The following is a 27,584-nucleotide window of genomic DNA, read 5'->3' as shown; positions in this document are numbered from 1 at the left end:
AAATGTATTTATTTATTTTAAAATAAATTTATTTATTTATGGCTGCATTGAGTCTTTGTTGCTGTGCGTGGGCTTTCTCTAGTTGCGGCGAGCAGGGGCTACTCTTCATTGTGATGTGCGGGCTTCTCACTGCAGTGGCTTCTCTTATTGCGAGCATGGGCTCTAGGCATGCGAGCTTCAGTAGTTGTGGCACACAGGCTCAGTAGTTGTGGCACAGGGGCTTAGTTGCTCCATGGCATGTGGGATCTTCCCAGAGCAGGGATCGAACCCATGTCCCCTGCACTGGCAGGTGGATTCTTAACCACTGCGCCACCAGGGAAGTCCCTATGAATGTATTTAATATCACTGATCTGTACACTTAAAAGTGATTAAGATGGCAAATTTTAAATTATATGTATTTTACCACAATAAAGGAAATGGGGGAAAAAATCAACAGCATTTCTATACAGTACCAATGAACAGACTGAAGATGATATTAAGAAATTATTCCATGGTGACTTTTACGTCGTGAATTAATTCCATTTACAATACATCAAAAGAACAAAATACTTAGGCATAAATTTAACAAAGGAAGTGCAAAACTTACATTCTAGAAACTACAAAACCTCACTGAAAGTAAAGACCTAAATAAATGGAAAGATATCCCATGATCATGGATGATATTAATATTAAGATGGTAATTATACTCCGAATTGACCTACAGATTCAACACAATCCCTATTATAACCCCAGGTGACTTCTTTAGAGAAATTGATAAGCTGATCCTAAAATTCACAGGGAAATTCAAGGGACCCACAACAGACAAGGCTATCTTGAAAAGGAAGAGCAAAGTTTGGGGACTCACTCGTCCCAATTTCAAAACCTACTACAAAGTGACAGTAATCAAGACAGTTGCTAGGGTAAGGACAGATATATAGACCAGTGCTAAAATAAAAACAGCTGCCACCCTAGAATTCTATAGTCAGCAGAAATGAAGCTGGAAAAAAACTTTTTCAAATAGGACAAAGCTGAGAGAATTAATCACACTTGCAGACCTGTACTATAAGAAATGTTAGAACTAATAAAGTAAGGGGGACTTCCCAGGTGGTCCAGTAGTTAAGACTTCACATTTCCACTGCAGGGGGTGTGGCTTCAATCCCTGGCTGGGTAACTAAGATCCCACATGCCTCATGGTGTGTCCCCCCCTCCAAAAAAAAAAAATAAAGTGTAAACATCTACATAAAGAAATGAAGAGAAATGAAAATACTGTATATATGAATATGCATATTTTATGATTATTTAAATAAATTATAATAATGTATTGTGGAGTTTATAACATAGAAGTAAAAATCTATGACAGCAATCGCAAAAAAATGGGGTCAGATCGAATTACAATTATAAGGTTATTACACTATAAGTGAAGTGGTATAATGTTATTTGAAGGTAGACTATGATAAATTAAAGAGATGCATATTTCAATCCTAGAACAACCACTTAAAAAGGGAGATCTATAGCTAGTAAGCCAAAAGTGGAGGTAGGGCTTCCCTGGTGGCGCAGTGGATGAGAGTCCGCCTGCCGATGCAGGGGACACGGGTTTGTGCCCCGGTCCAGGAAGATCCCACATGCTGCGGAGCAGCTGGGCCTGTGAGCCATGGCCGCTGAGCCTGCGTGTCCAGAGCCTGTGCTCCACAACGGGAGAGGTCACAACAGTGAGAGGCCCGCATACCGCAAAAAACAAAAACAAAACAAACAAACAAAAAAAGTGGAGATAAAATGGAATACCAAAAAATGCTGAATTAATCCAAAGGAAAGTAAGAAAAGAAAAAGAGAACAAAAACCAGATGAGACAGATAGAAAACAAATATCAAGATGGTAGATTTAAATCCAACCATATTAATAATTACATTAAATGTAAATGTTCTAAAAACTCCAACTACAAGAAAGAGATTTTCAGACTGGAAAAGCATGCTACATGCTGTCAACAGGAAAATCACTTTAAATGTAAAGGCAGAAGCTAAAAGCAAAAGGATGGAAAAAGATATACTATGTGAACACCACTAACAAGAAAGCTGGAGTGGCTGTATTAATAACAAAGTAGATTTCAGAACAAGGAATATTACTATTCATGATTATAAAGAGGTTAACTGATGACAAGGATATAACAATCATAAATGTGTATGAGCCCAAGAATCAAGTTTCAAAATACATGAAGCAAAAACTAACAAAACTCAAAGGAGAAATCGACAGATCCACAATTATGGTTGGAGACGTCAACAATCCTCTCTCAGTAATCAATAGAACAAATAGAAAATCAGTAAAGATACTGAAGACTTAAAAAACCTACCTGACCTTACAGATATTTATAGGAGACTCCACCCAACAAAAGCAGAATACACATTCTTTTCTTGTACAATTGGAAAATTCACCAAGATATATCTTACCTATGCTGATTCTTAAAGCAAGTCAATAAATTTAAAAGAACTGAAATCAAACAATGTTTTCTGACTGCAACAGAATTAACTTAGAAATCAATATCAGAAAAACATCTATAAAACTCCCCAATATTTTGGAAATTAAACAACATACTTCTAAATACCTCTGAGTCAAAGAAGAAATCCTATGGGAAATCAGAAAATATTTTGAACATAATGAAAAAGAAAACACAACATATTAAAATTTGTGGAATGCTGTTAAAGCAGCACTTAGAGGGAAATTTATATCTTTAAAGGCTTATATTATCAACAGAAAAAAGGTCCAATATTCTATGATCCCATAGTTATATAAGTCCCCCCAAAAGATCTAACAGACAATTTTCCTAAGTGAGAAAAGACATCTAAAAAAACAATATTTAGGGCTTCCCTGGTGGCGCAGTGGTTGAGAGTCCGCCTGCTGATGCAGGGGACACGGGTTCGTGCCCCGGTCTGGGAAGATCCCACATGCTGTGGAGCAGCTAGGCCCATGAGCCATGGCCACTGAGCCTGTGCATCCAGAGCCTGTGCTCCGCAACAGGAGAGGCCACAACAGTGAGAGGCCCGCGTACCGCCAAAAAAAAAACAAACAAAAAAACCCACAATATTTAATATTCATACTAAATGTAATTTTCACAAATCTATTTAAACTGGTCTCAAATATTCCCATCTACAGGCTAATCGTGACATTTTATTTTACTTATTATTAGTATTTTAAATTCTTCACCAATCCCCTAAAGGCTATTAAACTGTTAAACTGCTCTTAAGATAAAGTCAACCATCATTTCCACTACCTGTCCTGGGTGCTCACGTCCTGCCCACCCCACCCCCACCCCCAAGCTATAACCACTATAGCCTACTCTAACGTCATCAAATGAGTCAAAAATGTTCCTACCTCTCGCCCTTTGCACAAGCTGTATCCTCTGCTAGGAGAATTCCTTTGTACACACTTCATCAGCTACCTCCTTCAGCTCTGTTTAAAATCTTCCTTGAGGGACTTCCCTGGTGGTCCAGTGGTAAAGAATCCGCCTTCCAGTGCAGGGGACGCACGTTCAATCCCTGGTTGGCGAACTAAGATCCCACATGCTGAGGGGCAACTAAGCCTGAGCGCCTCAACTAGAGAAAACCTGCACGCCACAACTAGAGATAGAGAAGTCAGTGTGCTGCAATGAAGAGCCCATGTGCCACAACTAAGACCCGATGCAGCCAGAAGTAAATAAATATTTTTTAAAAATAAAAAAATAAAGTCTTCCCTGGTCCCCCTATAAACTGGGAGCCCATTTTATCTCTCCTCATACCATTTACCTTTTTATTAAATTGAGATAAAATTCACCAACATCATTTACTTTTTAAATTGAAGTATAATTGATTTACAATGTTTCAGGTGTGCACTGTAAATCAATTATACCATTTAGAGGGAAGAGAAGGAGAGGGAGGAGGAGGAGGGAGGTGGCAGCTGGTGGTGGAGGAGCAGGAGCGGGAGGGGGATGGAGAGGAGAAGGCTCCTGGATGGCATGGCACACCTGCTCCTCCAGGCGCTGCCCAGCCCCCTGTCAGCCAGGGCTGAACCCCTGCAGGATAAGGAAACCTGCGTGGGTACTAACAATCAAAGCTAGCTACATCTGTGACACAGGACCCTGCTGTGAACAGTCTCAGTGCTGCAACTACTACTATGAACTCTGGTGGTTCTGGCTCGTGTGGACCATCATTCATCCTGACCTGCTGCTGATGGAGCTGGAAGGCACTGTATGGTGGGGGAGGAGTTGGAGGTCGGTTCACCACTTCCTCATAAGGAGGTAGTAAATAGTTTGGTAAAAACCTGAAATAAAATGGCAGCGCTGAGTAATTGTGGGCAGCAGTGTGGCCCTACAGGTGGCAGCTCCCCAGGCGCCAATCCCACCAGGGGCTCCCAGGAGGCTCAGAGCAGCCCCTTGTCAGGCCCAGCAGAAGCAGCACGTGACCCCCGAGCATCGCTGACCCTGAGCCCTCCAACATGCCAGCAGACCCAGCAGCCACCAAAGCCCCTGGGATGGAGTCCAGCGGCTCTGTGGCTGGCCTGGGGGAGGTGGACCTTGGGACCTTCCTGGACAAAGATTCCGAATGTAAGGAGGAGCTGCTGAAAGAGTATAGCTCCGAGCAGGGCAGCTCCCTGACAGCAAAGACAAGACACCCGGCAGACATCATGGCTTCACAGGTGACTCGGGCATTGAGGTGTGTGTGTGCAACTGGGGCCACCACGATGACGACCTCAAAGAGTTCAATGTGCTCATCGATGATGCTCTGGACATGCCCCTGGACTTCTGTGACAGCTGCCACGTGCTGCCCCCTGGCGACGAGGAGGAAGGGCTCGGCCAGCCCTCGGAGGGGTAGGCCCAGCCGGACACCCCCACCCGCCGCGGCTGCCTGACTGCCTGATGCTGGACACCATCAACGAGCAGCAGCTCCCCCAGCTAGAGCAGGCCCTGGCTGCACCTGAGAACTTGGCGACACAACCAGGGTAGGGGAGAACCATGAGAGAAGCATTAAGTGACTGTGTTCCTTGGTTTTTTTTTTCCCCCTCTGCTCCTGCATTTTCCTGCATCTCCAGGTAGTTTGGGGTGTGGGTGCCTCGCCCTCCATAGAAACACAGTGTCATGGAGGGCCAAGAAGTTGTCCTGTGACTCATTCCTCATACCCCACCCTGTCCCCCTTTACATCAGGTCTCTCACTACCTGCTTGGGTCAGAGATATGTGTGTTTCAGAAGCCCCCAAGGAGGGGATGAGACTGTGCCCTGAGGTGACTCTTGGTGATGGAGTGGATTCATGTTCTGGTGTGAGTTTACGAGAACCTTGCCGCATCTCAGTCCAAGAGAGGTGGCAGGTCTCAGCCCTGGGTGAAGCCCCCAGAGGTCCGGGGATTGCTGCCCCTTGCTGCCAGTGTCTCCGGAGCCGTAACTGGGATCCTCCTGTGGGTGGATGAGAGCTGACCGGCGGCTGCATGGTGGGTTGGTAAAGGGCTTGTGCTCTCAAATTCCAGGTGACGAGATCGAGGTGGCACGATGCATCCTGGAGGGGTCCCTTCCCAGCAGGTTCTGGCTGCGGACTGATTCAAGTGTGGAATATTACACCTGCCTTCTCTTTGGTTTTTCTCTTTAAAAAAAAAAAAAGCGAGCTGAAAATAAGAACTTGACCAATGGGCAGGCAAGAATTCTGTTTTGGAAAAGGAAAATTTGTGGCTTTTTTCCAACTTGGCCTTCAAAAACTCCTGGCTACAGTTGAGCCAAAAGGAGATGTTTTGTGTGCAGGCTTGAGTGGGGGCTATCTTTGGAACTTCTGTGGGTGAGCAGGAGGCCCTGTGCTGTGGCAGCAGACAGAGGTGTAGCTTTCTGCATCTCTGCCCTTTGATCTGTGCCCACAGGTGATCAGTACCCTCCCCCACCCCAAGCACACATCTGCCGGCCTTCACATCTCACTGTTCTCTATGAACAAATGAGGAGGCTGTGGGTCCTGAGAAAGGGCAGTCCCGCAGCCTGACTCACACAGTATTTTCTCTTGATTCTGAATAAGCTGTTTTATTTGTTTGTTTTTTCAAACTGACCATTTGGAAAAAATGCCTTGGTTATCTGTGGTTTTCTTGCCCTTTCCCTGCTCTGCCCCTCCTTGAATGGGATAACTAATTTTTGTAGCCTATGTCAAGTGTCTAAGTGGCCCAGGTAGGAGGGTGAAGGCAGCCATCCTGAAGGACCACAGGATCCTTATCACTGTAGTTTGGCTTCAAAAACCAGTTGAGCTCTGACAGGAATAATCTGAATGGAAAAAGCAAACTGCCGAAACTAACATTCCCCGTCCAGCCCTGTTCATATGAAGAGTTTGGTTCTTCCCCGACTCTTGAACGATGACATTCAGACTAGGCATTGATGTTATGGTAAGAAAGGAAAGTATATGTATGAATACACATGTATATATGTGTATGTGTGTATATATATATATATATGTGTATATATATATATATATATATATACACACACACACACGCACACAAAATAGACAAATCCAAGGCTGTGAGATGAATGAGTGTCTGAGTTTGGAGTCCACAAAACCAAAATCTATGTTGAACAAAGTGTAGTCCGTATACAGTGACTTCCTGGATAACCTGTGTGTGTCTGTCCGTTGTGTGTGAGCCCCCAGCCCTGCTTTCCTGTGAATACACTTTGAACAGCAGCGACACTGCTCACATTACCCACACGTTTGGAGCAGGCGCAGCCCTCTCAAGGTAATTTATTTTACACGTTTACTGTTTACTGAGCAAATGTCTGTGCACTTGGGTGTACTCAGCAGCACTGTCGGCGGCAGTCCCCACGTTTGCCAGAGATGCTGTGCTCCAAGTAGAGGTTTTACTCTACCCATCACTGAAATTTGCACATTGCTCCATGGACACTCAGAGGCCTGTGTTCTGCTCCCTGTAAACGGAAACGTGCTCTGAGCCTGTATGCCTCCCTCAGCTGCTCCTGGCCCTCGGCGTCAGCCCCCGGGGGTGTCCACAACCGCTCGGGCCAGAAGGCCAAGGTGGAACCTCAGACAGAAGCTGGACTAGATCTTCAGTGTCAAGCTCGGACTGGCTGTGGCCCAGACGTCAGCCCTGCCCAGAATTGCCAGGAGGGTTTGGTGGCCACCACAGTGCTGTAGGGCTTACCTCCCTCTGCTGAGGTCCAGCGCGTGGCTGGTGTGTGGCGAGAGTGGGCAGGAGTGTGCCAGCAGCCCTCAGATGCTTTTCCTGCCACCTTTTTTTGTTTTGTTTTTTGTTTTTATCCCAAACAACTCACTGAAGTGTCTCAAGATCAAGTTTTACCACAATGAATCCTGCTTGAGTTAACTGGTTGAAGGGATGGATTCTGGCGCTCTCAGGATTCCTTCTCCAGTCAGAGTAGGGAACTGGTCCATGTGTTTAACGCTGGGTTCACTGCAGCATCCAACCCGAAAGGCACGAGAAGAAGAAAACACAGTGGGTGGAGCTGGGCTCGAGTCCAGCGTCACAGTCTGGCCCCTGCTACATGAGGCTGCCCTGCATGACGAAAGACGTAAGTAGGGAGCTGAAGGACTTGTGAGGGAGCCAAAAAGATTTGAGGGAGTCTGATGTTCCAGGTGAACTAGAAGAAAGGGGTTGGTCGAGGGTTTGGTGCTACATTTGGAAGATTTGCAAATACACATTCCTGTGTGAGGCACATCACCCTTTATCAGTTATTGTGAATATGTGTATTTTAAGCAATAAGATTCAGCTGGTCAGACTTTTCTGGGCAGCCTCAGTGACGCATTTCCTGTGCTGTGATTGTTCTGAAGACAGAGTGGCTCTAACCACTGTGAGAAGCCCAAATAAAGTCGATCCCCGAAAAAAAACAATTATACCATTTATACCATTTACTTTTGCTTCATGGCACTTGTTACCATTTTAAATCATATTTACTTGTAGTTCTTTGTTTAAGGCTGTTTGTCTCCCTCCACGGTAAACGCCATGACAGCAAGATCATGTCTATTTATTTGTCCCTCCAAGGTGCCCATCCAGGGCCCAGCACAGTGCCTGGCAATCAGCAGGCACTCAAAGACTTAGTGCATGAATGAATGGGCGGATGAGGTCACCATCTTTTGCTTTCATAATGGTGTACCCTTGGCTGTCCTGAATCCCGGCTTCCAGACCAGCTCTAAACAGAAACATTCAGAAGAGAACGGCTTCCACAGCAAAGATAGAGCCTCTCAGACTCAACGAATAAATGCAAGGGAGACCTGAGGGGTTTTGCCTCAAACCTGTATTTACGCATCAGGTTTTCACACAAATGAAAGTAGGGCTCTGGCTGGCTTGGCAATGTTCACAAAAGGCCAAGCTTTTTTCGTGAGAGAAGCAAATACAAAAATATATAAATAAGAAACCAGGAAAATAAGTACACAGAAACATTTCAGCAACTAAAATCCATGATGGGAACAGCTGCTGGTGGAAGGGACTGGAGGCAACCACATTTTCACTGGATGCAAACTGCAAACACTGACAGAAAAAAAGAGAATCCACAGTGAGGAGTCAGAAATAGAACATCTTTGCCCTCTGGGGGAGCAGACGGCTAATGACACACCACTCCTGATTCTCCCTAGGGCACTGAAACAAACAACACAGCCATAATCAGCTTCCTAACGCACACCAGCCTCAGGCCCTGAAACATCCACCGGGATCTTCCTTGTCTCATCAATTAGATGCAGACTCTGAGTCTAGGAACATAAACAAGGTCACCTGCTTTCTTCTCCAGCCTCATCTCCACTCTTCTCTTTAAACACATCCTGTTCCGCCAAACACTATCACCTGCTGTTTCTCATTCTCCTCTGTGCTGTGCCCTCTGTTCTCTCCATCTGAAATGACCCTCCCTCGCCAATGCGCTTAGTACTTGCAAATGCCCATCCTCATGGCTTCTAAGCCATCCCTATTTAAAATCTCAACTCAGGGTAACCTCCCAATATTTTTGCTTTCTCGGAGCACTTTTCACTTTTTTACCTTCTATTACATTCTTCACAAACCTATTAAGAGCCATGGAGAAAAGGTTTGGGGCCCAAATTAGAAATTATCTGCACCTCCCACTCCCACCCCAGCAAAGTACAAAACAGCTAAATATCCTCCCAGGGTATTTTTATTGAAAAGCTACACAGTTCACCACCAGCTCCTTTCTGGACAGACACTGGCCAGCCCTGCACCTAATACTGCTGCTACTAATTTGTAAGTTAGTTGAAGGTCAGGATTGTGTGCACACCTAGCAAACCCAGAGTGGTCACAACCAGGAGTCAGTGCTCAAGCAGCAGGGCTGCAAGCATGAAGAGAACACAGAACATTCAAGTTTCCACATAACGGAAAACAAAAACACGGCAACATCACACGATCCTAGCAATTCTGCCTTGGGAGCTGTTTGTTTGCTTAATTCACAATATAAATAGCCAACCACAGTCAATATCATTATCTTGGGCTCAAAAGAATAAGGTACCCTTTTAGGCTGACTGAGTTGCCAGGAAAAAATACAGCAAAATCCAACCTTGTGAAGACATGCACAAGGTGTCTTGCTGATGCTATCACAACTAAGTACAATCCTCTGGAAACAGGTGGGCAGTAAACATCAAGACCCATCAGTGACTTAACACAAGGATGTAATTCAGAAGAAGACAACATGCTAAGTGTACAAACATGCTGTTTTACATGGAAAAACTAGAAAGTCTAAACAGAGAAATGCTTAAGTATGGTCTGTCAATACAAAAAATGACATGCCACTATCAAAATAATAAATATGGGCTACTTTTGCAAAAAGCAATGAAGTGAACATAGCTATATATGGTTAAAAACTAAAAAAGAGCTTTAAGAAATGACAGTGCTGATGGGTTAATGTCATGGGCTGAATCGTGTCCTCCATCAAATTCATATATTGAAGTCCTAATGCCTAGGTACCTCAGAATGTGACTGTATTTGGACATAGGGTCATGAAAGAGGTAATTAAGTTAAAATCAGGTGATGAGGGAGGGCCAGTCCTACCAATCTGACTGGTGTCCTTCTAAGAAGAGGAGATTAGGACACAGACACAGAGGGAGACCATGTGAAGACACGGGGAGAAGACGGCCATCTAGATGCCAAACAGAGAGGCTTGTAGAGAAACCTGCCCTGCTGACACCTTCATCAAGGCCTTCCAGCCTCAGAATTGTGCGAAAATTCATTTCTGTTGTTTAAGCCACGGTGGCCCTTTGTTACAGCAGCCCCAGAAAACTAATACAGTTAATGTGGCTTGATTACAGGTAAGATATTTTTCTTCTTCCAATTTCTTCCTAAAATATTTTAGAGTTGATTTAATAACACTGGTTCTAGCAACATGAATATCCTCTGCCGAAGCTTATTCTCTCTCCTCTCCGTGTTTTTGTTTTGTTTTGTTTTGTTTTGTTTTTTAACATGGCGTCACAAAGGAATGGGAGCAGGATGGGAAATTTTCAGCTTCATGATGCTGAAAAAATGCCAATACCAGGATTTTCACTCCACAGCAAACCACTCTAAAGGACAGACTGGATAAACATGAACTCCAGAAAGCTCACTGTCCTAAGCACCTGGCCACATATTCCTCCAGTTACTTATAAGAGTTACCCAGCGCGTCTCCTGAAGCACACCTGTCCACCAGGGAGGGTCCAGCCTGTCCCTAACGCCGCAGTGCCCTTTAAACATCAGGTCAATAGTTAGCTAAACACCTCAAGGTTCTGGCACCCTAACTGAATAAGAGAGAGTATTTTCAGAAATGGGGAAGGAGTCTGATCAAAGCCTCTTGAGGGTGGGAAGAGGAGCAGGAGGGCACAGAATGCTGCCTGCTTTGCAGCTCTGCCTAGAACTCTCCACATCCTGGGCTCAGGGTCCGTTAGTACGGCACAGGCCAGGCGAGAAGAGGCAGGAACAGGTCCCCTGACTTCCAGGGTACAGAGGAGTATGACCAGGCAGAGCCAGGAGGAGGCTCAGCAGGGGCGGCTCAGCAACATTCTCAAGACAGGCAAGATCTAGGAAAGTAGAGCAAAAGATGGGCAGGCAGATGGAAATCAGAGATGGATTCAGTGTAGGCAGGACTCTCTCTCTTCTCAATTTTTCTCCTCTCTTTCCCCGAGAGGGAGAGGGCTGAGGCCTGAGTGGGCCTCATGGCGGGTGTCCTCAGAGGTGGGCTGCAATCCCAGGGGTGGGCCTCAGGGCTGGGACTCCAGTCTTAGAGGCAGCCTAACAGGAAGAGGTCAAAGCTCAGATAAGGATCCTAGAATAGATGCCCAGGGCCCTTGGGTCTGGCTACCTGAACACAGCAGGAGTCTGGTCACCAGACATGGGGCACAAGAGCACATGGGGGACTTGCAGCAAAATTGACTTGTTGCTGGTCACCTAAGCAATCAAATTAGGAGTTTCTTATTTACCTGGCCTAATGCATACCAATTAACAATAGGTGCTCAATAAATGTTTTCTGGATGAAAGAGAAAAATTAAGGAATTAAGGACAAGTAAAATGCACTCAGTAGTGATAGGCATGGCTTCACGGCCTGGGGTTAGGGTGGGTGAATGGAGTAAGTCAACCCCACTGTGGCATGCCGAGGGACAAAGATAGGGTAAGTTGTGTCATTAATGCATCCCAGTGCCACTGAAAGCATGTCAGGCTGCCTGAGCTCCCATGTCTGAGCTGAGGTGTCAGGTCTAGTTCAGAAAACAGCCTTCCTTGGGTCAACCCTATCTGCATCAGGCCCCACTCAGTCCTCTGTCTTCTCTGGAAAAAAGGAGGAGAAAGAGAAATGAAAACAAAGAAATGGGTGGGGGGTTTCAACACTCATCTCCCTGCTTAAGTCTCCAGCTTTCTTATCCCAGGTGGGTACTCAGAAACTCTTTTACTCTTAAGAACCTCAAGAATCTTTCCCTTAGGAATGCTAAGGGCTTCTCATCAACTGTTTTAAAGTAGGGGAGTGCAGCAAGCAGACATACAGTACAGGACTAAATAGTAACAGTGATCCCAAGTATAATCAAGTCTCAAAATCGTAGATGAGGACAAGAGGAATTCACATATTTCCGATGCAATCAGCCACCTACAGAAAGCTCCTCTTGAGAAAGAAGTAGCTTTGGGTCCTCAGGACCACACACACATACATAGTCGTCCTTGCAGATAAATTTCATTACAGTGAAAGGATCCGAGCCAGAGAAACAGACACAGGTAGAGAGTCTGGAGAAAGCTGTGCAAGGGCTTCCTCTTGTCTCTCCCTCCTGTGAGGGTGCACCCCAAGCACACACCCCTTACAGCAGCAAGCAATGCAGTAACACGAGAGTGATGTCTGTGCCAAGATTTTTACTGGGGGCTGGTCATTTAGGCACTGCCTGCCTAGCAACCATCAAAATTCCAGATTCCCAGAAGGAAAGCAGGTGCTCACCATAAACCATGCTGCTTACACAGAGTCAGACACAGTGAACCATCCTGATCAGTTAGAGAATGGAAGGAACGGTTCAAGCACAAAGTTCCCAATGCCAGCCAAGGGCCAACCTCGCGAGCAAGCCCTTTTGAAGACAGCAGCCCCGGGGACTTCCCTGGTGGCACAGTGGTTAAGAATCCACCTGTCAATGCAGAGGACACGGGTTTGATCCCTGGTCCAGGAAGATCCCACATGCCGTGCAGCAACTAAGCCCATGCGCCACAACTCCTGAGCCTGTGCTCTAGAGCCCGTGCGCCACAACTACTGAGCCCGTGCACCACAACTACTGAGCCCACATGCCAGAACTACTGAAGCCCATGCGCCTAGAGCCCATGCTCCACAACGAGAAGCCACCGCAATGAGAAGCCCGTGCACTGCAACAGAGTAGCCCCCGCTTGCCACAACCAGAGAAAGCCTGCACGCACCAACGAAGACCCTACGCAGCCAAAAATAAATAAATAAATTAATTAATAAATTAATTTAAAAAAAGAAAGAAAGACACTGGCAATAATAGCCTAGTTTTTTGTTTTGTTTTGTTTCTTTTGTGGTACGCGGGCCTCTCACTGTTGTGGCCTCTCCCGTTGCGGAGCACAGGCTCCAGACGCGCAGGCTCAGCGGCCATGGCTCATGGGCCTAGCTGCTCCACGGCATGTGGGATCTTCCCTGACAGGGGCACGAACCCGTATCCCCGGCATCAGCAGGCGGGCTCTCAACCACTGTGCCACCAGGGAAGCCCGCCTAGTCTTAATTTTTAAAAAAACAGCAGCCCGGGCTCTGTTAACTCTTTCCTGCTATGGTTTGTAAATGAGCCGATGAAACTGAATGGTATTAGGGAGCCCAACCTAAAAGCTGCATTAATTCATTGTAAAACATTGTGTAATCTTGACTACCCAAGCATTACCATAAGATACAAAACTATGCTGCAGTTACAGAATGTTCTTGTGACTAGTGAAGAAGACTGAAGAAGGCGAGTTGAGCTGAAGGTGCATTTTTCAGTTACTGAGTGAGGAAGGGTGCTGCCACTCCTAGAGCCGCAGGACCCTCTTCAAGATCATCCAGTTCCCTGCACCCTCTTCTCCAAGTCCAGCAAGCAAACTTCTGATACAACTTTTGGTCCTTCTCCTAAGAAGAGAATGTGCTGACTAGCTGGCATGGATTTGATTCCATAAAGCAGCACTGTGGTCCATCACTCAGGCTCATGCAATAACAGTGATCGTTCATTAGGCACCCACCTGCCTCCCTTTATTCATGTCATTCTGTCAATCTTCACAATACTTGTATCAAGTATGGCCCTTGTATTTTGCAGGGGAAAGCAGAGGATCAGACTGGCGAACTGACCTGCCCAGACTCACACGAATGTAAGTGTGATGTAAGCACAGGATTTAAATTCAGGTGATCTTATGGCTACAACCCATAGTCTTTCCATTCTGTTGTACTCCTCCTTTAACTAGAAGTCAGGCTGGCATCAGTCTCCCAAGACCTGCTCACTGTACAAGTCTGAGAACCTACAAAGCCAAGGAAGGACAAGGTCACTCTGCCAAGGTGTGTGCAACAGCCTTTTAGCTTCACTTCCCTCACCAGAGCCATAAAACCACTCCCAAGCGCTCTTCTGCTGTCAGACAACGTTCTTTCCATCCACCAGGAAGCTGCAGGGAAGAATAATCCCATCCCTTCGTGCTCACTCATCATCACGCCCTGGTGGGGGAGGAAAGCTGCCCTTTACTGTCCACCTACTCTGAGCCTAACTCTGGGCCAGGCACTTTGTGCCTGAACTCATTTAATGCTCAAGAACCACTTCATTTCACAGATAAGGACACAGAAGCTCTGAGGGTTGAAGGAACGTCCAAGACGACATACAGTGACGGTGCAGGGACGTTCCGACTCTAAAAGCTGCGTTTTTCCCACCGTCCCAGGCACTCTTGAGGCTGCCTTTCTCCCAAGATAAGGAACCCCCGGGGCCTGAATTCTTTTCTTCAAACACCCTCTCTCAGCCGGTCTAACGCCCCCTCTAGTCTCAGAGAAAAACAATGCGCAGCAAATGTGCGTCTCAGAAACCGCTTCCAGATACGCTACTTCATCCGCCCTTCACCACTGAGGGCAAAGCGCGGAAAAGCGCCCCTTCCCCGAGGACGGCAACGCCCCAGAGTCAAGAAACAGAAGACAGGGCGAGTGGGGAGCCGACCCCAGGCTCGACCCCGGCCCTCGGCTCTGCCCGCGCCCCTTGCCGCCGCCCCCGCCCGGCGGTGTCACCAGGCGGCCCCGCGGCTCAGCCCGCCCGAGCTCACGGCCCTGCCCGCCACGGGGCCCCAGACCTCCGCCTGCCAGCTCCCCGGCCCTCGGCACCTAGCCGCGCCGGCTCCTCCTTCAAGAGCACCCCGCGCCCCCGGCAGCCGGGACCCCCTCGGCCTCCCGCAGACCCCCGCCCCGCCTCCCGCGCCCCGGGCCCCTCCCCCTGTCAGCCCGCGCCCAGCCGCCGAGCTACCTTCTCCAGGGATGCCGGTCTCTGCACGGCCAGGGAGCGGGCCAGCGACAGGACCGTGTTGAAATAAAAACCCCGTGACGCGCCGGCGCCGGAGCCCGAGCCGGAGCCGCCGCCACCGCCTCCCCGGGCCGCGGCCGCCGCCATCACCTCCCCGCGGCACCGCCCGCCGGCTTCCCTCACCGGGATCTCGACCGCCGAAGCTCACGGCGCAGGCGCGGCTCCATCCGGCCTCCCCGCCACGTGACCTCTCTGCTGCCGACGCAAGCGGGGCGTGGCCTCGGGCAGATCCACCGCTGGGGGGTGCCGGGAGCCGTGCGGCCTGCGGCGGTCGTGAGCGCCGGGCGTGGCCCCCTCCCCCCGATGCGGTGCACTATGGTCGGCTCCGAGGCAGGGCCTCCGCAAGCTTCTGGCGGAAGGAGTTTGCGCGGCGCCGGCTACGGGCGTACGGGAGCTTCTGTAGGTTCTCTGCAATACTGCAGCTGCCCCGTGGTGAGAGAGCGCCCCTCGCCTCGGCCGCGCCCGGCTCCTCCCGCCTGCTCCAGGCCGAGCGCTGGCGCCATGTCGGCCTATCCCCGAAGCTACAACCCGTTCGACGACGACGCGGAGGACGAGGGCGTCCGGCCGGCGCCGTGGACGGACAACCGCGACCTCGCGGACTGGCCCGGCGCTCCCGCCGACCGGCAGCAGGCCCTGCGGCAGGAGGTGTTGCGCCGGGCCGAGGCCACAGCCGCCAGCACCGGCAGGTCCTTGTCCCTGATGTACGAGTCCGAGAGGATCGGGGTCGCCTCCTCCGAGGTGAGTCCGCGGTCGCCGGGTCTCCTGGGGGCTCGACCGGTCAGCCAGGACGGGTCTTGTACTTTAATCACTGGACGGTCGGTAACAACCTGTTAGCTACGTAGAGACGCGCGTTTTCACACCCGAAAGGGGCAGTTTGCCCCTGGCGATCTCCTGAGCTTAGTCCACAGGGTTGTTGTTTTTCTACGCCTCGTCAGGGGTCATTTCCACGCTGTTCGGTCCAGGTAAGTAGGGATTCTAGACAGCAGACCCCGGGTTAGGGACGTGGAGGGTCTGTTTCTTTTACACATTCCCTGGACAGAAGCCTGGCCCGTGGCTTCAGCCCTTCCTCCTGGAGTGACCCAGCGAGGACTGTGCCTGCTGGTGTCAAGCGTCTGAGGAGATGGACCTTGGGTTCTTCCCGGCCCTGAGCGCTCCTCCGCCTCGCTAGGAGGGGAGTGAAGGTCTTGTCTGCCTGGACACTGCTGAGTGCGCCGGAGCCCGAGTCTGGTCGAGTCTAGGGCCTTACGTTTCCTTCCCGATACCGACGAAGATGTCCTAGAGAGACGGGGGCGGTCTGTGACACTCTGCCGTCCCAGCTTAGCTTCTGCAGTTCTTCTTAACGTCCATAGGTGGTTTCAGAGAGTAGGACCTTGGGTAAGAGCTGTTCTTTTTTAGGCACCACATTCTCGCCTCAGCGTACTAATGAAACAGTTGTGTTGTGCATTTCTTTAGAAAGTTTTTTCAAATGTAATAACCTGTGATTGCTATATCAGGTAAAAATAATTCAATTTAAGCATTTGTAGTTCTGGAAGCTAAAGCATCATGTTCTTCCCTGGGTCTCTTCGTAATTCTTTTCTCTGGGAAAGTTCCCTCTGACCTGGTCACTTACAGTCTTGGACAGTCTTGAGGTCCGTCCCATCATTCTCCCGTTACCACTTCCTTGGGTTATCTCCCTTCCCCACTTCTCCTTATCACCAGATCCCTCAGTGGCCCACCTGCCTGTCTTTAGCCTCATTGAGGAAGTTTTGCTTGTGTCTACTGGATTCCTACATTACAGTCTAAATGGAAAATGTTGACTTAAATTTGGGAGGATTGCCTGAGGTCTTAGGGCCCAGGTGGAGGGGTCACTTGATTAAGGGTCCCAGGCCCAAGGAAGCCAACTAAGAACGGTTTAAAAAGCCATCTTTGAGGACTTTCCTGGTGGTCCAGTAGTTAAGACTGTACTTCCAATGCAGGGGACGCGGGTTCGATCGCTGGTCAGGGAACTAAGATCCCACATGCCAAGCAGCACAGCCAAAAAAAAGACATCTTTGGCAACTGAGAACGGGTGAAGTAGGAAATCAGAGTGACAGAAAGTAGAATACTGTGGCAGAGGATACCCTGGAATCTGGCTTCTAAGGCTAAGGTGTAGATAGGAGGAGGAGGAGGGACTTCCCAAGGAAGAGAAGAGTCACGCAAAGGCACTGGCCCAACGCCACAGCTCCTGAGCAGGAAAGTGTCGCCCAGGAAGCCTTCCAGGAAAGGGCCTGGAGGAGGAGCTTAGGACCCAGTACAGTCAGAGGGAAGGTCAGGAGTGCCAAAAACACAGAGGATAACGTTGTTTCATAAGGATTGTGGTGACAAACCCCATGCTGCCCCCAAAGTTCCTTCTTTCCTATAATGGGGACCATGAGAGCAAAGGCAGAGTGGCACCTCAGGCCGTGAGGCCTGGCATGGCCAAGCCAGGTGTTGCTGTGAGAGGTACGGTATGATCATGACTGAGCAGGTGACAGGCTCTGTCATCAGTGCGATTACACATGGAATTTTTCCAGGATTGAATCAGTTCTCAATTATTGGAGGCCCTGGGAGGCAGGAATGGTCAGCACCCCCGTCTCCACCCTACCCCATAATCTCCAAGTTGTCTTACTGTCTTTGAATCCCTTTCATCGCTCTTTCATTCCCCTGGGGGATTGGGGGGGGGTTGGTGGTGAGCTCTGTCCCAGCAGACCCCAATCACCACTAAACTAACCTCCTAACTTAGACAGGTGCCCGTCACATACCCAGCTGAGAGGTGCCGAAACAGGACACATGTTTTAGACGCTGAGGACTTGACTTTTTTAGGCCCAGCGTGGCAGCAGCGGGAAAGTTACTTAGTCAGGTCACCTCTAGTGAAGGAGAGCTGCCCTTCTCCTGAGAAACCTGTAGGGTTCACCTCTCTGGAAGGCTCTCGCCTCAGGTCCTGACCCCACAGGATAGAGGAGAGGTGGGCCGGCCTGGGGAGCACAGTGCAGAACCATAGAGACTTGTAGGCCACATGGCTTTTCCACTTCTCAGGCATGATTTGTTTCTTCTTTTCTTTCCCTAAGGTATAATTTTTGTGAAGTGATAATCTAGTCACAGGATTCAAAATTGAGATGATACAGAAGGCTGTGAAGGCTGCTCCCACCCGCTGCCCCCCTACCCCCTGCCACTCACCTTCTGTTCCTGCAGTGTCCCTGTGGAGATATTCTGTGTATAAAAACATGCTTAGGGCTTCCCTTGTGGCGCAGTGGTTGAGAGTCCGCCTGCCAATGCAGAGGATGCAGGTTTGTGCCCCGGTCCAGGAAGATCCCACATGCCGCAGAGCAGCTGGGCCCATGAGCCATGGCTGCTGAGCCTGTGCATCCGGAGCCTGTGCTCCGCAGCGGGAGGGGCCACAACGGTGAGAGACCCGTGTACCACAAAAAAACCAAAAAAAGTGCTTATACTTATCTTTTTCTTTTTTTTTATAATTTTAACTTAAGCAGAAGTGTTCTGTATATTCCACACTGCACGTTGCTTGACAAGGTGGAGGGCATTCCATAGCAACACGTGATGCGCTGCTCTTTTTTTTTTTTTTGGCCACACCGAGTGGCTTGTGGGATCCTAGTTCCCCAACCAGGGATTGAGCCCAGCCCAGCAGTGGAAGCGCAGAGTCCTAAGCATTGGACTGCCAGGGAAGTCCCATGCTCTTTCTGCGTCGTGGTCCCTCTAGTGGATGGCTTCTGTTTCTGCGACCAGTCCCCTAATGGTTTGCCTGTTTGTGTCCCACGTGGACACAGTCTTCATGTGCCCTTTCACCACCCTGGCCAAGGAGACTGCCTGCCCCCTCTGGCTGCTGAGCACGCGCCAGTGATGTTTTGTGGGGCCCAGGGTCTCAGTTCAGGGAGTCCAGCAACAAACCTTGGATGAGGGCCTGAGTGGCCAGCTTGATTAGCATCAGCGGAAAGGGAGTCGGGCCAGGATGCTCTCAGCAGCCCGGCCAGCACATCCTGCACACGGTCTTGTGTGGGGCCCCCTCACCTCACTGAGTCTTTCCAGCGCTCGACAGTCGCCAAACCGTGCTGGGCCTTCAGTTCAGAGAGGTGGGCCACATGGGGACGGACACCTCTGCAGCCTGGGAACGGAGGCCATCACAGCTCTCTGTTCTGGGTGTCCCCGTGAGTTGGGGTGGTGCCCTCATCCTCTGGGCAGATCCGTCCCCTCTCCAGGTGAGGGCCTGTACTGACCAGAGCCTCCCCTCCAAGGCAGCCCGGGCTGGTTCTGATGCAGCCAGAGTTCTTAGCACAACCCTATCCTGAAGCAGAAGCTGATGGAGGGAGACGATCAGCTGCTCGGTTAAGTAATTCCCAGTAGATTTTATAAAGGATCAGTGATTGAATTCAACTGTTGAAAAGTTCTAGGATCAAACTTGCTGTCTTCTTAGCTGTGAGGCACCTTGTGAGGCAGGGTCTTTACCGTCCAGGCAGGTCATACATCCCATACCAGCGCCGTGGCATCTGGCTGTGTCTGCTGCTCCTTCCTAAAATGTCCACCCGTGGCCTCCATGGTGTCTGGGAGACCTTGCTTTGCTGACCAGGAGTTGTGCTAGGGAAGCCCAGGGGCTGTCTGCTCTGCAGCCTTCTGCCTCTGAGAGTGAGAAGTGCTGTTTAGAGGTGTTGTGGGGGTCTCCAAGAGCACCCTCAGGTTTAACGATTCCCTAGAAGGACTCAGAATTAGTAGAGCTGTTATACTCACGGTTGTGGTTTGTTACAGCAAAAGGATGCAGATTAAAATCCTCAAGGGAGACAAGCTGGTGGGCAGAGTCTAGGAGAGCAAGCACAGCTTCCCGTTGTCCCCTTTCTGTGGAGTTGTGTGTGCAGCCTGCACTCCCCCCACTGTGATGTGTGACATCCAGGAGGCACGGCTGCCCGCCTGGCTGACTAGAGTCTCCAGCCCCTCCAGAGGTCACACTGTGTGGCTCAAGGCCCCCCACCCTGTAAACCACATTGCTGGTGCAGACTGTCAGGCTGACCTGAGGACTCTGGGAAGCAAAGTCACTCTTCAGGCTAATACGAGGGCAAGGAGCCAGACAAGGCCTTTCTCGGGAACACACGGTGTGAGCGGCCCGGGCAGCCTGCACATGCAGCGAGGGGCACCAACCTTTGCCCTTGGTGGTTCTCTTGCCACCTAAGACCACTCTACACTGTCACTCCTGCTGGGACGGAGCCCCGCATTCAAGCATGTTCCCCGCCAGCTCCTGCGTCCCTGCTGGTGCGTATGTGTGTCATGCTCCCTGGGAAGGGGAGCGACATTGATGGGGGTAACTCTCAAGTTTCTAGATTCAGCGTATCGACTCCAGATCGACCTCTGCCTGCTGGTTGTTCAAAGCAGAGTTTAATCGCAATCAGGACAAGACACTTAATGCTGGCACCTTCCCCTCCAGAGCTCGGGCGAGACTCAGGTTAGGGTGGGGGCTGCGCCATCCCCAAGTGCTGGCTGAGGATTTACAGAGAGCCTTCCTCTGCGGGTGACGGGGAGCTACAGAAAGTGCAATGCCATCACGTCTCATCCTCCCTAGGAACTCGTGCGCCAGCGAGGGGCCTTGGAGCGCACAGAGAAGATGGTGGACAAGATGGAGCAGGATCTGAAGACCAGCCAGAAGCACATCAACAGCATCAAGAGTGTGTTCGGAGGGCTCGTCAATTACTTCAGATCCAAACCCTCAGAGACCCCACCTGCGCAGAATGGCACCCTTGCCCCCCAGCCCAGCAGCAGGTGAGCAGTGCCCGTCTGGCCGGAGCAAAGCAGCAGAGGGGGGTTTAGTGCGGGTGGCCGAGCCTTTCAGGACACTTCTCATGCCTTAAAGGGACCAAAGGACCCTGAAAGTTACTCACTGGGAGGGATTTGTCTTCAGACATTTTGAAACAAGAAGTGTTCTCCACTGCTGTTGATTGTGTGATGTGACTGCTGTTCAGTCTGCAAACTCTGCGTGAATTGGGTCTCCATAAATTACTGCTCCTCGTAATTTGAAAGAGAGAATGTTCACTCTAATCAGTATAAATGTGACTCACTTCACAGAATTTTTGCTTTAAAAAGTTTTCATGTCCAGCTTCCCCATATCTAATTCAAGTTGCCCATTGATTATCATTTTAAAATCAGAGATTATTTTCCTCAAAATTTTTGGCTAGAGGTATAATAAAATCATACTGCAATTTTGGCTGGCATATAAATGCCATGTGTTCAAACGTAAAGTAATTCAGTTTCTGCTAAAACATGATTGTTGCTCATACGTTAGATCGTTGTATCTGTCTTTTATTATAAAGACAATATCACCACATTACAGAAAATCTACACCTTACCTACCATAACACAAAGAATGTAGGTTGCTCCCCTTATTCAGTGTTTTCATAATTGCAGTTAGAATATTCATTTGGCTTTGTATCTTGGTCAGAAGAGGCATTTGATTTTCTCACATGGGCACTGTTAGAAAAGACTGCACTGTCACAGGTGCTTTTCCTTTCTAAAAGTTTTCTTCTTCTCGTAACTTTTATCCAAAGGTTGAAAGAAGGCATAAGTACAAGTAAAGACCAGGAGGCACAGTACCAGGCCAGCCACCCAAACCTCAGGAAGCTCAATGACTCAGGTCAGTGCTCCCGCCCACACCCGGGTTCTGCGGGGACACCTTGCACTGGGTAGGGGCGTCGGGGGCCTCAGTGCCTCTCTCAGGGAGCAGGGGGTATGCGTTATGGCAGGTTCAGCCCTGCTCCCCCATGGAGGGAGGGATAAGGGAGTGGGAACCTGGCCTGTATAGCTCTGAGATCTTCAGGCAGGGAAACACCTATGCTGAGTAGGATATGACCCCCCCGGACATCCACGGCTTAATCCCCAGGCCTCAGGAATATGTCAGGTCACATGGCAAAAGGGGAATCGTGGTCGCAGAGGGAAGTACAGTTGTTGATCGGCTGACTTGAGGTGGGGAGATTATCCTGGGTTTTCCGGTTGGACCCAGTGAAATCGCAAAGGTCCTTTGCAAGTGGGAAGGAGGCAGAGGAGAGAGTGATGGAGTGAGAGGTTTGAAGGTGCCGGGCAGCTGGCTCTCAGGTGGAGGAGGGGCCGCTGCTAAGGATTGACCTCCAGGGGCTGGAAGGGGCCGGGAATCGGATTCTCCCTAAGTGCCTCCAGGGGAACCAACCCCACTGACACCTGGGTCTGAGGCCAGGGAGACCCAGGTTGGACGTCTGACCTCCAGAACCAAAGGATGGTTTGTGGTATTTTGTTGCAGTGACAGAAGGAGGCTAATGTAGCCCCCAAGCCCCAGTGGGCGCAGAAGCGGCCGTGTGGACAAGGAGTGTGAGATAGGAGGTGTTTTGTGTCAGATCGTCCCATTAATATCAAATGATGGGCCCAGAAACATCCCTCATCTGAAAAGGAATCAAGGCCTCCTGGGGGCTCTGTCGACCCCTAGAGAGCCAGGCACATTGGAAGTAACCAGATGCTTCCTGTGCCGCCTGCGGGCACAGCCGAGGGGAGGCCTGGCGGAGGAGGGCCAGGAGGTTCATCTGGGAAGGCAAAAGCCGCAGAGGAAGTGGGAGAAGACTGTGCGCTGAGGGGCTTCCGTAGGCCATGCTGAAGGAGAGACCCCAAGTCTAGAAAGAGATGGTCCCCAGAAGACATAACCTGGGTGACAGGGCTTTTCTGTGTGCATTTGGAAACTGAGGTTCAGAGAAGATTTCTGGGGGCAAATGTGCATCATTTAACGTTTCTTTTTCCGGAGCCTGTGTGGGTTTGCGTGGTGGCTGCTCCAACTGCCATACCATTACGTGCATGAATCTCTTTCCTGAGCTCGAGGGTCCGTGGCTGACCAGGTGACCCATAGGCTGGGGTTCTTTGATCTCTGAGGGGCTGCCCTCAGGAAGCGTCTCCCTCCCGCCCCTTCCCTGTCCCCCGCCTGCCTCTCTCAGTGGCCTCAGAACCAACCCCCTTAGTCCTTCCACCCGTTTTCCAGATTAAGATGAGTTTTGTGAAGCAGCATTTCAAGTGTGTCAGTTAACCGTCCTCCTGGTGTTTCTTTGTCAACTCAGACTCCATCCCTGGAGGGGCCGATTCTGCCATGAGCTCCGAGGCTTACCCAAGGAACCCGCACCTGCGCACCTGTCACCAGAGGATTGACAGCAACCTCGGTAAGACCAGAGCACCGCCACCAGCACCATGGCTTGTGTGCACCGGGGCCCCCCATTGTCCACCCCTGCACACACACACGCACGTGCGCGTGTGCAACATCCCAGCCCCTCACCCTCTCTGGGGTCTGCCCGCTTGTCTCCGTCCCCACCTCTTGTCTGGGAGGTGACAGCGACAGGGTCAGGGTCTGGGGACTACCCTGTGCAGCCTGGGCTCTGCCCACCTCCCTCACCACCCGGCCATGCCACCCTGCTTCCTCCGTGTGCCCTGGGCTCGGGCAGGGTCAGGTGAGCAAAACTGGAAGGCTCGCGGGAGGCGGCCCAGCAGGTCAGGCATACATGGGGCCAACAGCACCTTGGCCGCGTGGCCAGGCACCCTGCTTCCTGGGCCTCGGGCTCCAGGGCGCCCTGTTGTAACCACATACCTGCTGGCTTCTCTGGTGTCTCCCTAACCAGTCTCCAGAAACACAGGAGAAGTTCAGTTTTGTCCCTACTTTACACCCAGGGCCCAGAAGGCGAGAATGGAGAGAGGAGGGGGTTATTTGCAGTTGGGTGGAGGAGTTGGCCCCTCAGCAGCCCCCTCTGACCTTTGCTCCCTGCGTGTGAACCTCCCCCATGGCCACCCAGGTCACTTGCCAACCCTCCTTCCCCTTAGGGGATGGCAAAGAGGGTGAGACAGAAAGGAATGCTTCCCCTGCTCTCTCCTCCCAGGGGACGCGGGCCCCCAGCTCTCCCAGGGCAGTGCCCACTCCAGCAGCCCGGGCTACTGGTACAGACAACACGTGAGGCAGACCCACATCCTTTATTAAACCTTCATTTAACCTTTGTTTCTCAGCACATAAACTCATTGTAGAAAACTGTGAAGTTAGGCAAGTGCCCTAAGGAAACCAACACCCAAATTCCACCGTCCAGCAGTGACAACTGCTTTGGTGTCATTCCTTCTGTTTCTCCACCCTGAACCTCAACTGCTCTCTGCCCTTGGAGCCCAGGGGCACCCCGGAGGTCACTGCTTGCTTGTCCTCTGGACTCGGCCCTGGAGCCGAAGGCATCAGGCAGAGGGTGTATCTGCCAGGCCTGACTCCAGAGAAACACAGGGACTGGCGGGCCCCCCGTCCTCCCCACCAAAGGTTTCCCCACCAAGAAAGGCTGGCACTGGTGCCTGCTGGAGGGAAGACCTATTGCAGGGGGCGAGATTCAGGAATGCAGGGAGTGCAGCAGGAAGAAGACCAAGGACAGCCTACCCCAGAGGCTGAGGGTGTGCATTGGGTCGGCAGGGTGAGCGGGACACAGAGCAGTGCAGGGGACCCCAGCACGGCCGTCCATGGTCCCTGCTGATGGGGCCACACCACTGCCCCGGGCAGGTCCCTCTGCCTCCTGGACGCCCGGCCCTGCTGGCGGTCCCTTGCCAGGTGGCCCTCCCTGATCCAGCTTCTCACCCCAGTGCAGCTCCTTGTGGGTCCCAAGCCGTCCCAGCTGCCGGCAGCTCCCTGAGACCTGGTGTCCTTACAGCTGTCAGTGTCCATGGGACACAGGGGCACAGGCTTTCTTTTCTTTTCTTTTCTTTTCGTTGTTTTTGTTGCGTTGGGTCTTTGTTGCTGCACGCCGGCTTTCTCTAGTTGCAGAGAGCGGGGGCTACTTTTTTTTTTTTTTTTTTTTTGCTGTACACGGGCCTCTCACCGCTGTGGCCCCTCCCGCTGTGGAGCACAGGCTCCAGACGTGCAGGCCCAGCGGCCATGACCCACGGGCCCAGCCGCTCTGCGGCACACGGGATCCTCCCGGACTGGGGCACGAACCCGCATCCCCTGCATCAGCAGGCGGACTCCCAACCACTGCGCCACCAGGGAAGCCCTGGGGGCTACTCTTTGTTGCGGTGCACAGGCTTCTCATTGCGGTGGCTTCTCTTGTTGCAGAGCACGGGCTCTAGGCATGCAGGCTTCAGTAGTTGTGGCACGCGGGCTCAATAGTTGTGGCACATGGGCTTAGTTGCTCTGTGGCACGTGGGATCTTCCTGGACCAGGAATCTAACCCGTGTCCCCTGCATTGGCAGATGGATTCTTTTTTTTTTTTTGCGGTTCGCGGGCCTCTCACTGTTGTGGCCTCTCCCGTTGCGGAGCACAGGCTCCGGACGCGCAGGCTCAGCGGCCATGGCTCACGGGCCCAGCCACTCCGCGGCATGTGGGATCTTCCCGGACTGGGGCACGAACCCACGTCCCCTGCATCGGCAGGCAGACACTCAACCACTGCACCACCAGGGAAGCCCTGGCAGATGGATTCTTAACCACTGCGCCACTAGGGAAGTCCCAGGAAGACCATTTCTAAAAAATCTGATTCTGCTTAGATTTATGGTGCCATTGCCAACTATTTGTGTATTTTGACCTTTTTCACTTAATGTTTTATCTTTAACTTAGTGAAAAGGCTTACAAAGCACCACCTCTTCTGTTTTCCCCCAGCTCTTTCCTAGTAAAAGGGCAGAAAGCAGCTCTGGGTGTGACCCCGTCCCCATACCCTGTGCACATGCACACACACATTCAGGGCACACACATGCACACACACACACACACAGGGAAGGGGCTTTATTCATCTGGACAGAGTCAGTCACGTCACGACTCCCCTCTGCGGTCTGCACAGCCCCATTAGGGGACCCCGGGCCCCTTGGCTGGTCTCCTCCCCACTCATGGTCAGTTCTTTCTTTGTCACTGTGCTAAGGAAGCCCTTCACATACTCGAGGCTGACCATGTTCTTATGGAATTTATTTCTCTTAAAAATGAATTGAGATTGATTTTTACAACTTTTTTAAAAGAAGGGAAATACTTATTATAAAGACTGGAAAAGCCTGAGGTGTATCTCAGATGTGTTTCCAAATGGGGATCTTCCTCTGCCACTCTGGACCTGTGCTTGACCCAGCTTTAGGGAGCTGGGGATGTAAGGTTCAAAGGCAGCTGAAAGGTGTGTGGCTCTATATGAATTTCTAAAATAAACACCGTGTACTAACAGTGGGTGTCCTGGTGGGTGGCAGGGAGGAGTGGCTTTCCTGTTAAGCGCTACTGCTTTCTCTTCACTTGCACATGTTTTGGAGCATGTAACCAACGCCCTGGCATCTGGCCTGTCTTCCAGGAAAGAGGGGTCAGTGACTGCAGTGCTGCCGAGCCCATGGGGGGAGCATCTGGGGTTGCAGGTCCCGATGCTGTGACTTGGCTCAGGCCCATGTGTGCTCTCCTGTCCCACAGATGAGCTGTCCGTGGGCCTGGGCCGGCTGAAGGACATCGCCCTGGGGATGCAGACAGAGATTGAGGAGCAGGACGACATTCTTGACCGCCTCACAACCAAAGTGGACAAGTTAGACGTCAACATCAAGAGCACAGAGAGGAAAGTTCGGCAGCTTTGAAGACGGAGGCGGATTTCCACTCCATCGTGATGAAAAGATTTGAAAGGTCTTCTTTTAAACGCCCAAGAAATTTCAGTTATTACTTTAGAATGTGATTTCACATGTGTTTGCAAATGTTGTAACAGAGTGGGTCTCAAAAGAGGTTTTGTTGTAGAGAAAGCATGTGCCCCACTTCTCTGAGGGCACTGACTGGAGGTGTGCGGGCAGAGTGGTGGTCATGCCGGCCTCTGCTTCCGTCTGCTGTGCTTCTCGTCCCCAGGCCTCCGCGAGGTAGAGCGCTGAGGGCCATGTGACCCGTGTTTGTGGGCATCCTTCTCCCCCCGACCCCCACAAGCACATTGTGATGCTCTGAGCCCCTTGGCAGGCGTTTGATTTTAGTAGGAGGGGGTTCAGACCAGCCCTGCTCACTGTGACGCCTGGAAGCACATAGGGAGCTGGGTGAGCCCCGCTGCCCCTGCACAGGGTCAGGAACACGTTCTGCCCTGGCTGGAGGCTCCCTGGCCAGCTGGCTGAGGCCTGCAGAGCATGAGAGAGGAGCATCACACAGACGTGCTCCACCAAGCTCCCTGCCCTCAGGTCACCTGGACCAGGCCCCCCATCCAAACATGTTTACTCGGTGCCTGGGGTCCCCTGGCCCATCCAGGTTTCCCACCCACTTTTCTGTGCTGCTGGCAACATGCCTTGACCCATCACTTGATTCTCTGGCCCCAGTTTTAGGACTGGAGCTCCACTAATGACACTGACTGTGCACAGAAGGATATGGCTTTAAAAAAAGCCCAGATGTTATCATTCTACCTGGCCTAGCTTGTTCTCTCTTCATTTTACAAAAAAAGAGAATCATTTAAAAGTACTAATTAAAATTGATTTCTGTACTTAAAGGAATTTCTTTACGTTGGTACCTCCAACAAAATAATTGAAGCCACGAGGTCCTGGTCTTTTTAAAAGCAAATAAATTAAAATATTTTGAAGATGGTGAAAGGGACTGATTTTAATAAGACAGATTAGGTTGGAAACCTTAAAATCACAGTGCCTTTCACCCTGAAACCTGGCCCCGGCACGGTGACCTTCACCACTTTGGTTCAGTAGAATATAAAC

General features: G+C 50.7%; 2 protein-coding genes and 1 pseudogene across 7 annotated transcripts in view; 2 read left to right on the top strand and 1 right to left on the bottom strand.

The window, feature by feature from the left end:
- PI4KA (phosphatidylinositol 4-kinase alpha) overlaps window positions 1-15,118 on the bottom strand; it is a 94,908-nt gene extending 79,790 nt beyond the window's left edge. For 4 of the 6 annotated variants that reach the window (XR_003792747.1, XR_003792748.1, XR_003792749.1 and 1 more), the window contains exon 1: window positions 14,892-15,035. Coding sequence is in view for 1 of the 6 variants with exons in the window: in XM_029217532.1 (XP_029073365.1) it covers window positions 14,892-15,035 (144 nt within the window). In the remaining 5 variants the exon portion in view is untranslated. Of the gene's footprint in view, window positions 1-14,891 lie in introns of all 6 variants that reach the window. The other 2 variants (XM_029217532.1, XM_029217553.1) reach the window with 2 other exon arrangements.
- LOC114892529 lies at window positions 4,142-5,476 on the top strand (annotated as a pseudogene).
- Window positions 15,119-15,251: 133 nt separating the features above from the next.
- Window positions 15,252-26,607, top strand: SNAP29 (synaptosome associated protein 29). The gene is made up of 5 exons (XM_029233914.1): window positions 15,252-15,686; window positions 20,506-20,702; window positions 21,485-21,570; window positions 23,009-23,107; window positions 26,332-26,607. Exons 1-5 carry the CDS (start codon window positions 15,252-15,254, stop codon window positions 26,487-26,489), a joined length of 975 nt encoding a protein of 324 aa, XP_029089747.1. The 3' UTR covers window positions 26,490-26,607.
- The last annotated feature ends 977 nt before the right edge of the window (window positions 26,608-27,584 follow it).

This window comes from Monodon monoceros, unplaced genomic scaffold, assembly GCF_005190385.1.
Source record: "Monodon monoceros isolate NGI ecotype Baffin Bay Population unplaced genomic scaffold, NGI_Narwhal_1 Super_Scaffold_1, whole genome shotgun sequence".
NCBI classification, from domain to species: Eukaryota; Metazoa; Chordata; class Mammalia; order Artiodactyla; family Monodontidae; genus Monodon; species Monodon monoceros.
Note: the sequence above shows the minus strand (reverse complement) of the source record. Positions and strands in the feature narration are given on the sequence as shown.

Bases quoted from the DNA above. Each gene is read 5' to 3' on its own strand.
- SNAP29 (XM_029233914.1), top strand. From the start codon at position 15,252: ATGCGGTGCACTATGGTCGGCTCCGAGGCAGGGCCTCCGCAAGCTTCT. The intron at 15,687-20,505 runs GTGAGTCCGCGG...CATCCTCCCTAG, and splicing joins TCGGGGTCGCCTCCTCCGAG to GAACTCGTGCGCCAGCGAGG. The intron at 20,703-21,484 runs GTGAGCAGTGCC...TTTTATCCAAAG, and splicing joins GCCCCCCAGCCCAGCAGCAG to GTTGAAAGAAGGCATAAGTA.